The following is a 10,644-nucleotide window of genomic DNA, read 5'->3' on the forward strand; positions in this document are numbered from 1 at the left end:
CACCATTACAGCTAATACATTCTGGAAACACCATTACAGCTAATACATTCTGGAAACACCATTACAGCTAATACATTCTGGAAACACCATTACAGCTAATACATTCTGGAAACACCATTACAGCTAATACATTCTGGAAACACCATTACAGCTAATACATTCTGGAAACACCATTACAGCTAATACATTCTGGAAACACCATTACAGCTAATACATTCTGGAAACACCATTACAGCTAATACATTCTGGAAACACCATTACAGCTAATACATTCTGGAAACACCATTACAGCTAATACATTCTGGAAACACCATTACAGCTAATACATTCTGGAAACACCATTACAGCTAATACATTCTGGAAACACCATTACAGCTAATACATTCTGGAAACACCATTACAGCTAATACATTCTGGAAACACCATTACAGCTAATACATTCTGGAAACACCATTACAGCTAATACATTCTGGAAACACCATTACAGCTGTGAATCATGTTGAGACTCTTAGGGCAACACACAGTAATCAGAGAGTATTCATTACCCTTGATTTATTCCACATTTTATTGTGTTACAGCTTGGATTCAAAATGGATTAAATAGAATGACAAAGTGAAAACGTTAATTTTTTTATTTTTATGTAGCACATTTATTGAAAATGAAATACAGAAACGTCACAATGACATAAATATTCACACCTGTGAGTCAATACTTTGTAGAAGAACCTTTGGCAGCGATTACAGCTGTGAGTCTTTCTGGGTCAGGCTCTAAGAGCTGTGAGTCTTTCTGGGTTAGTCTAAGAGCTGTGAGTCTTTCTGGGTCAGGCTCTAAGAGCTGTGAGTCTTTCTGGGTCAGGCTCTAAGAGCTGTGAGTCTTTCTGGGTCAGTCTCTAAGAGCTGTGAGTCTTTCTGGGTGAGTCTCTAAGAGCTGTGAGTCTTTCTGGGTCAGTCTCTAAGAGCTGTGAGTCTTTCTGGGTGAGTCTCTAAGAGCTGTGAGTCTTTCTGTGTTAGTCTCTAAGAGCTGTGAGTCTTTCTGGGTCAGTCTCTAAGAGCTGTGAGTCTTTCTGGGTGAGTCTCTAAGAGCTGTGAGTCTTTCTGGGTCAGTCTCTAAGAGCTGTGAGTCTTTCTGGGTCAGGCTCTAAGAGCTTTCCACATCTGGATTGTGCAACATTTGCCCGTTATTCTTATAAAATTCTTCAAGTTCTGTCAAATTGTTTATTGATCATATTGTTTATTGATCATAGCTAGACAATCATTTTCAAGTCTTGCCAGAGATTTTCAAGTAGTTTGAAGTCGGATGTTTACATACACCTTAGCCAAATACATTTAAACTCAGTTTTTCCACAATTCCTGACATTTAATCCTAGTAAAGATTCCCTGTCTTAGGTCAGTTAGGGTCACCACTTTATTTTAAGAATGTGAAATGTCAGAATAATAGTAGGGAGAATGATTTATTTCATCACATTCCCAGTGGGTCAGAAGTTTACATACACTCAATTAGTATTTGGTAGCATTGCCTTTAAATTGTTTAACTTGGGTCAAATGTTTCGGGTAGCCTTCCACAAGCTTCCCACAATAAGTTTGGTGAATTTTGGCCCATTCCTCCTGACAGAGCTGGTGTAACTGAGTCAGGTTTGTAAGCCACCTTGCTCGCACACGCTTTTTCAGTTCTGCCCACAAATTTTCTATGGGATTGAGGTCAGGGCTTTGTGATGGCCACTCCAATACCTTGACTTTGTTGTCCTTAATGCATTTTGCCACAACTTTGGAAGTATGGAGACACCTGAAACCCCACCTCTTTAAGGAATACCTGGGATAGGATAAAGTAATCCTTCTAACCCCCCCCCCCCCCCCCCCTTAAAAGATTTAGATGCACTATTGTAAAGTTGTTGTTCCACTGGATATCATAAGGTGAATGCACCAATTTGTAAGTCGCTCTGGATAAGAGCGTCTGCTAAATGACTTAAATGTAAATGTAAATGTAATGCTTGGGGTCATTGTCCATTTGGAAGACCCACAGCTGATGTTCTGAAAGAGCTGCAAAATCTGGACCCCTACATATCAGCCGGGCTAGACAATCTGGACCCTCTCTTCCAAACATTATCCGCCGCCATTGTTGCAACCCCTATTACTAATCTGTTCAACCTCTCTTTCATATCAGCTGAGATTCCTAAAGATTGGAAAGTGGCTGCGGTCATCCCCCTCTTCAAAGGGGGTGACACTCTAGACCCAAACTGTTACAGATTATATCTATCTTGCCCTGCCTTTCTAAAGTCTTCGAAAGCCAAGTGAGCAAACAGATCACCGACCATTTCAAATCCCAACGTACCTTCTCTGCTATGCAATCTGGTTTCAGAGCTGGTCACGGTGCACCTCAGCCACGCTCAAGGTACTAAACGATATCATAACCGCCATCGATAAAAGACAGTACTGTGCAGCCGTCTTCATCGACCTGGCCAAGGCTTTCGACTCTGTCAATCACCGCATCCTCATCGGCAGACTCAAAAGCCTTGGTTTCTCTAATGACTGCCTCGCCTGGTTCACAAACTACTTCTCAGATCGAGTTCAGTGTGTCAAATCGGAGGGCCTGTTGTCCGGACCTCTGGCAGTCTCTATCGGTGTGCCACAAGGTTCAATTCTCTGGCCAACTCTTTGCTCTGTATACATCAATAACGTCGCTCTTGCTGCGGGTGATTCTTTGATCCACCTCTACGCAGACGACACCATTCTGTATACATCTGGCCCCTCTTTGGACACTGTGTTATTAATTATAAACATCGTTTGACATGTTTCACCGAACTTGCAGCATCAAGCTATGAGAATAGAAAGGTTCAGAAGTTTTGTGAAGCATCACAGCACAGTGGAAAAATATACGGCCAATACAAATCAAACTGGATGGTGATAGGAGATAGATGGGAGGGGTTGAGTGGAGCTGAAGGATGGGACTGGATGGTGATAGGAGATAGATGGGAGGGGTTGAGTGGAGCTGGAGGATGGGACTGGATGGTGTTCAGAGATAGATGGGAGAGGTTGAGTGGAGCTGAAGGATGGGACTGGATGGTGTTCAGAGATAGATGGGAGGGGTTGAGTGGAGCTGAAGGATGGGACTGGATGGTGGTCAGAGATAGATGGGAGGGGTTGAGTGGAGCTGAAGGATGGGACTGGATGGTGTTCAGAGATAGATGGGAGGGGTTGAGGAAGCTGTATATGGTGTTCAGAGATAGATGGGAGGGGTTGAGTGGAGCTGAAGGATGGGACTGGATGGTGTTCAGAGATAGATGGGAGGGGTTGAGTGGAGCTGAAGGATGGGACTGGATGGAGCTGAAGGATGGGACTGGATGGAGCTGAAGGATGGGACTGGATGGTCTTCAGAGATAGATGGGAGGGGTTGAGTGGAGCTGAAGGATGGGACTGGATGGAGCTGAAGGATGGGACTGGATGGAGCTGAAGGATGGGACTGGATGGTCTTCAGAGATAGATGGGAGGGGTTGAGTGGAGCTGAAGGATGGGACTGGATGGAGCTGAAGGATGGGACTGGATGGAGCTGAAGGATGGGACTGGATGGTCTTCAGAGATAGATGGGAGGGGTTGAGTGGAGCTGAAGGATGGGACTGGATGGTGTTCAGAGATAGATGGGAGGGGTTGAGTGGAGCTGAAGGACGGGACTGGATGGTGTTCAGAGATAGATGGGAGGGGTTGAGTGGAGCTGAAGGATGGGACTAAAAACAACAAGATAACTAATGTAAAATATAAATATATATAATGTATATAGTATGTATAAGCTGAAAGTAGAAGCCTAAGTGTTCTTGTCCATTAGTTTACTCCAATTAGGGGAGGTTGTGGTAGGGTTAGGGGAAAATAATAAAGGAAAATATATTTACAAAAAATATATATGGGGGATTGGAAATGGTGCAGAAAATTACATTGGTGGAAGCTACAATCTATCTATAATGTTACAGTTAATAAAAAAAAATTACAAAAAAAAACCTCGGTGAGAAATCACAGTCACACGTTGCTCTTTCATATTTCTATTGATCCTGTATTGATCCTGTCATCAGCATCATGTTATGGGTATGACTGTCACTGCCAGGGACTGTAAGATGTAAGAAGGGCTATATAAATACGTTTGATTTGATTTGATTTGACTGGGGTGTTTGTCAGGATCTATGAAAGGAGTAAAGTTAGAGGAAGTTAGAGGAAGTTAGAGGAAGTCCTGCCTCAGTCTTCAGAAAACCTAATGGAGAGTTTTTTTTTTCACACACACACACACACACATACAGTACACACACACACACACACACACACACACACACACACACACACACACACACACACACACACACACACACACACACACACACACACACACACACACACACACACACACACACACACACACGTACACACGTTCACACATGTGACCATGGCCCAGGAGATGTGAAACCTGCTGAGGATGCAGATGTGACCACAGGTTCTGCTTTGGTTCCAGTTCCCTGAGGACATAACACCTCCTCTCCTCTCCCTCTCTCTCTCTCCCTCTCTCCTTCTCTCTCTCTCTCTCTCTCTCTCTCTCTCTCTCTCTCTCTCTCTCTCTCTCTCTCTCTCTCTCTCTCTCTCTCTGTGACTCTCTCTCTCTATCTCTCTCTCTCCGTCTCTCTCTCTCTCGTTCCATCTCTCGCTCTCTCTCTGTCTGTGTCTCTCTCTCTGTCTCTCTCTCTCTGTCTGTCACTCTCTCTGTCTCTCTCTCTCTCTGTCTCTCTCTCTCTCTGTCTCTCTCTCTCTCTCTCTCTCTCGTCTGTCTCCTCATACTACAATCACACAGCATACAGTATCGTACAGTATTGTGCATCTTCTCTACTGCAGGTAAACCTGTTTAATCTGAGATATAACCGGATATAACCTGTGATAATATATTAACTTCTGTCCTCTGCTGCTGTAGTTTGTGTCACAACAGTTGAACTGAATTTGTTGATAAGGTTGTTAAATCAGTATGACTATCTGTCTTTGGATATACACAGGTTTTTTTGTGTTGTAGACAATTTAAACAAACAGATTTCAGCTGGTGTTGATCGTTTTATCTCTCCTCTCATCTCTCTGCTTTTCTCCTGTCCCGTCTCTTCTCCTCTTCTCTCTCTTCTCTCTCCTCTCTCCCTCTCCTCTCTCTTCTCTCCTCTCTCTTCTCTCCTCTCTCCCTCTCCTCTCTCCCTCTCCTCTCTCTTCTCTCCTCTCTCCTCTCTCCTCTCTCCCTCTGAACTCTCCTCTCTCCCTTTCCTCTCTCCTCTCTCCCTTTCCTCTCTCCACGCTCTCCTCTCTCCCTCTGAACTCTCCTCTCTCCCTCTGAACTCTCCTCTCTCCTCTCTCTCCTCTCTCCTCTCTGAACTCTCCACGCTCTCCTCTCTTTTCCAGGTCTCTCTTCAGTGGTTGCTATGGTCTGTTTTTGCATTGCTATGGGAGCTATGCTCTCGTTGGCTCTGCCTGACCTGGTTACCATGGAGACGTGTACATCGGCGGGGACGCCTGGACTGCATGGTTTCCCAGGGTTGCCAGGAAGGGACGGACGAGATGGAGAGACGGGGGAGAAGGGAGTGTCAGGTACACCCCCCCCACCAACCCCCCAACCAACCCCCCCCCCCCCAGGTAGATTCCAGGGTACATGATCACATCTCAAAATGTTCCCTCTTCTGTCCAGGTGTTCTATCTGGACCAGGCCAGAAAGCAGAGGGGGGCCAGAAGGGGGAGCCAGGTGTGAAGGGAGCGGTTGGGAAGCCAGGTCGTAGTGGTGTGAGAGGAGATAAGGGATCCCCAGGGCCAGAGGGAGCCCGGGGAGAGCCAGGGGAGTCGGGCTCAGCAGGACCTCTGCTCCAATCTGCCTTCAGCGTGGCCAGAGGCACCGCCAGCCCTCCAGAGAAGGCCAGCCCCATCAGATTTACCACTGTCATCACTGATGTTAACAAGGACTACAACACAGAGACTGGACGCTTCAGGTAATGCCGGGCTACACAACTTTCTAAATCCTAACATTGCTGAGGCGCTCACAACGACCGCCTTTCCTGTAGTTTTGTCTTGGCAAAGTACGTAGTGGTGCATCTTCTCTTGGTTCTGAGGATTCTCCATACCAAGCTCTTAACGTAGCTAGAACGATCTGTGGCTGAAAGTCAGACGTTTACGCTCGCCATACAAAAGTTGAAATATCTAGCCAATACATTTTTAATTGAATATCATTGCTTGTGAATATCAGAGTTGTAACCATTTGACACATTGGCTAAAGCAAATACATTTACATTTTACATTTAAGTCATTTAGCAGACGCTCTTATCCAGAGCGACTTACAAATTGGTGCATTCACCTTATGGTATCCAGCCCATAGTACTCATGTCTCCACATTCTGGATGATGGGAAACAACGGAACCATCTCACTGGCTTCTTTTCTGAGCTCTCATTGGCTATTGCTGGTCACTGTTCTCAAAACGTGTCATTACATACATCACACTACAAGAGCATTGCAGATTTTATGCCGATAAAATCAAACATTTGAAAATGTTGGGCCGTCTGGGACTGCTGAAAGAGGGGATCGTAGCCCTCAGATAGCATCTCTGACCTGCTCTGTGCTGTCCGCATGCCCGAGTAGGCAAAAACATTGGGATTTTGTCTCTGATCTTAAAAATGTGTCTAGGAAAGTTAAATCAGGGCCAAAATCATGTAGCGTACGCCTTGTCTGACTGTCTGAGATATCCTTACAATGCTGAGAGCCCGTACTGCAGCATTTAATGTCAGCAGAATGAACCCCGGTGACTCAGTGGCTCGCGACGTGTACAAGGCTAGCAGGTACGAGCTCCGCAAATCCATTAGGGCTGCAAAAAGACAATAGACTCAAACTTGAATTGATGTTCGACAACTCAGACTTGCGACACGTGGCAAGGACTACAGACTATAACAGAACTGCAAAGATAAATCCAGCTGTGTGGTGCCCACCGAAGCCTCCCTCCCAGACGAGTTTAACACATTCTTCGCTCGCTTCGAGGAAGACAATACCGAGCCATCCAGGAGGACTCTCGTTGCTCCGGACGACCAGGTGCTTTCCCTCTCCGTGACTGATGTGAGGAAAACTCTCAGAAGAGTGAATACTCACAAAGCTGCCGGCTTTGTGATGACATCCCTGGTCGCGTCCTCAGATTGTGTGCTGACCAGCTGGCTGGCGTCTTCTCGGACATCTTCAACCTGTCCCTGTCCCAGGCTGTAGTCCCCACTTGCTTCAAGGAGACACTCTCCGTCACGCTGACCTGGTCATCATGAAGTGCTTCGAGAGGTTGGTCATTGCCCACATCAAGGCCAGCATGCCAGTCACACTGGACACACTCCAATTAGCCTACCACTCCAATAGATACACACTGGACACATTAGTGAGGAGGGAACATGCTCCGATCCACATCAACAGAACTGCAGTAGAGAGAGTCAGCAGTTTGTAGTTCCTTGGCGTCCATATCACCGAGGACTTGACATGGACCAACACCACCACTCTGGTCAAGAGGGTGCAACAGCGCCTCTACTTCTTAAGGCGATGAAAGAAATTCTGCATGCCGCCCTGGGTCCTTTCCCAATACTACCACTGTACCATCGAGAGCATCCTGACCAGCTGCATCACAGCCAAGGTAATGGGAATTGCGCCGTCCACAATTGCAAGGCCCTACAGTGGGTGGTGAAGACCGTGCTCCCACACATCCAGGACAACTATTTGAAACGGTGCCTGAGGAAGGCACCCGGCATCATCAAGGACGCCACACACCCCAGAGCTGTTCACTCCCTCACCGTGGGGCAGACGGTATCGGAGCATGAGGTCTGATACCAAAAGGCTCAGAGACAGTTTCTATCTACAAGCCATCAGACTGCGGAACACTTGATCTGGACTGACCACCTGCTCTGATCCTAACAGGACTGACCACCAGCTCTGATCCTAACAGGACTGACCACCTGCTCTGATCCTAACAGGACTGACCACCTGCTCTGATCCTAACAGGACTGACCACCTGCTCTGATCCCAACAGGACTGACCACCTGCTCTGATCCTAACAGGACTGACCACCTGCTCTGATCCTAACAGGACTGACCACCTGCTCTGATCCTAACAGGACTGACCACCTGCTCTGATCCTAACAGGACTGACCACCTGCTCTGATCCTAACAGGACTGACCACCTGCTCTGATGCTAACAGGACTGACCACCTGCTCTGATTCTCCTCACCTTAGCACACACCCACACAGATATCCATTCACCCCCCCCCCCCCACACACACACACACACACACACACACACACACACACACACACAATCAAATCAAATGTATTTATAAAGCCCCTTCTTACATCAGCTGATATCTCAAAGTGCTGTACAGAAACCCAGCCTAAAACCCCAAACAGCAAGCAATGCAGGTGTAGAAGCACAGTGGCTAGGAAAAACTCCCTAGAAAGGCCAAAACCTAGGAAGAAACCTAGAGAGGAACCAGGCTATGAGGGATGGCCAGTCCTCTTCTGGCTGTGCCGGGTGGAGATTATAACAGAACATGGCCAAGATGTTCATAAATGTTAAAATAATAGTCAGTGGTTGTCGAGGAAAAACTCCCTAGAAAGGCCAAAACCTAGGAAGAAATCTAGAGAGGAACCAGGCTATGAGGGGTGGCTAGGAAAAACTCCCCTAGAAAGGCCAGAACCTAGGAAGAAACCTAGAGAGGAACCAGGCTGAGGGGTGGCTAGGAAAAACTCCCCTAGAAAGGCCAGAACCTAGGAAGAAACCTAGAGAGGAACCAGGCTATGAGGGATGCTACACACACATCAGAACTGCTGCTACCAGACTTGTATTATCATTGCTAAATACTGCACATTTTAAAAACTCGCCCTCCACCCAATCCCCAATAGTGTAAATATTATACTATAAATTGTGCCTTCCTGTATTATACTGATGCTAAAATGTTTATTCTATTCTACTTTATGTTCATATTCTTAAATTGTATTATTTATTTTTGTTGTTGCACTGTCAAGAAGGAACCTGCCAGTAAGCATTTCATTGGACGACGTAAACCATGTGAATCATGTACATATGACTGATACAACTAGAAACTGTCTGGGTCTGTTAACTGTCTGTTTAACTGTCAGCCAGTCAGCCAGTCAGCCAGCCAGCTAGTCAGCTAGTCAGCCAGCTAGTCAGCTAGTCAGCCAGCTAGTCAGCTAGTCAGCTAGTCAGCCAGCTAGTCAGCTAGTCAGCCAGCTAGTCAGCTAGTCAGCCAGCCAGCTAGTCAGCTAGTCAGCTAGTCAGCCAGCTAGTCAGCCAGCTAGTCAGCTAGTCAGTCAGTCAGCCAGTCAGCCAGCTAGTCAGCTAGTCAGCCAGCTAGTCAGCCAGCTAGTCAGCTAGTCAGCTAGTCAGCTAGTCAGCCAGCTAGTCAGCCAGTCAGCCAGCTAGTCAGCTAGTCAGTCAGTCAGTCAGTCAGTCACCCAACCAGCTAGTCAGCTAGTCAGCCAGCTAGTCAGCTAGTCAGCTAGTCAGCCAGCTAGTCAGCCAGTCAGCTAGTCAGCCAGCTAGTCAGCTAGTCAGTCAGTCAGTCAGTCAGTCACCCAACCAGCTAGTCAGCTAGTCAGTCAGCTAGTCAGCTAGTCAGCTAGTCAGCCAGCTAGTCAGCTAGTCAGCTAGTCAGCCAGCTAGTCAGCTAGTCAGCTAGTCAGTCAGTCAGTCAGTCAGTCAGTCACCCAGCTAGTCAGCCAGCTAGTCAGCCAGTCAGCCAGCTAGTCAGCTAGTCAGCCAGCTAGTCAGCTAGTCAGTCAGTCAGTCAGTCAGTCACCCAACCAGCTAGTCAGCTAGTCAGTCAGTCAGCTAGTCAGCTAGTCAGCCAGTCAGCCAGTCAGTCAGTCAGTCAGCCAACCAGCTAGTCAGCTAGTCAGTCAGTCAGCCAGTCAGCCAGTCAGCCAGTCAGTCAGCCAGTCAGCCAGCTAGTCAGCTAGTCAGCCAGCTAGTCAGCTAGTCAGTCAGTCAGTCAGTCAGTCAGCCAACCAGCTAGTCAGCCAGCTAGTCAGCCAGTCAGCCAGCTAGTCAGCTAGTCAGCCAGCTAGTCAGCTAGTCAGTCAGTCAGTCAGTCAGTCAGTCAGTCAGTCACCCAACCAGCTAGTCAGCTAGTCAGTCAGTCAGCTAGTCAGCTAGTCAGCCAGTCAGCCAGTCAGTCAGTCAGCCAACCAGCTAGTCAGCTAGTCAGTCAGTCAGCCAGTCAGCCAGTCAGCCAGTCAGCCAGTCAGTCAGTCAGTCAGCTAGTCAGCCAGCTAGTCAGCTAGTCAGCTAGTCAGCCAGCTAGTCAGCCAGCTAGTCAGCCAGCTAGTCAGCTAGTCAGTCAGTCAGCCAGTCAGCCAGCTAGTCAGCTAGTCAGCCAGCTAGTCAGCCAGCTAGTCAGCTAGTCAGCTAGTCAGCTAGTCAGCCAGCTAGTCAGCCAGTCAGCCAGCTAGTCAGCTAGTCAGCTAGTCAGCCAGCTAGTCAGCTAGTCAGCTAGTCAGCTAGTCAGCCAGCTAGTCAGCCAGTCAGCCAGCTAGTCAGCTAGTCAGTCAGTCAGTCAGTCAGTCACCCAACCAGCTAGTCAGCCAGTCAGCCAGCTAGTCAGCTAGTCAGCTAGTC

The 10,644-nt window shown here is 47.4% G+C and overlaps 1 protein-coding gene across 4 annotated transcripts in view; it reads left to right on the forward strand.

Annotated features, from left to right (window-relative positions):
• The first annotated feature begins 4,673 nt into the window (after positions 1 to 4,673).
• The window catches only part of c1qc (complement component 1, q subcomponent, C chain), a 9,749-nt gene continuing 3,778 nt past the window's right edge, over positions 4,674 to 10,644 (forward strand). For all 4 annotated transcript variants that reach the window (XR_006757740.1, XR_006757741.1, XM_045690314.1 and 1 more), the window contains exons 1-3: positions 4,674 to 4,862; positions 5,406 to 5,591; positions 5,689 to 5,983. Coding sequence is in view for 2 of the 4 variants with exons in the window: in XM_045690314.1 (XP_045546270.1) it covers positions 5,426 to 5,591; positions 5,689 to 5,983 (461 nt within the window). In the remaining 2 variants the exon portion in view is untranslated. The remainder of the gene's footprint in view (positions 4,863 to 5,405; positions 5,592 to 5,688; positions 5,984 to 10,644) is intronic.

Source organism: Salmo salar, chromosome ssa11 (genome assembly GCF_905237065.1).
Source record: "Salmo salar chromosome ssa11, Ssal_v3.1, whole genome shotgun sequence".
Taxonomy (NCBI): domain Eukaryota; kingdom Metazoa; phylum Chordata; class Actinopteri; order Salmoniformes; family Salmonidae; genus Salmo; species Salmo salar.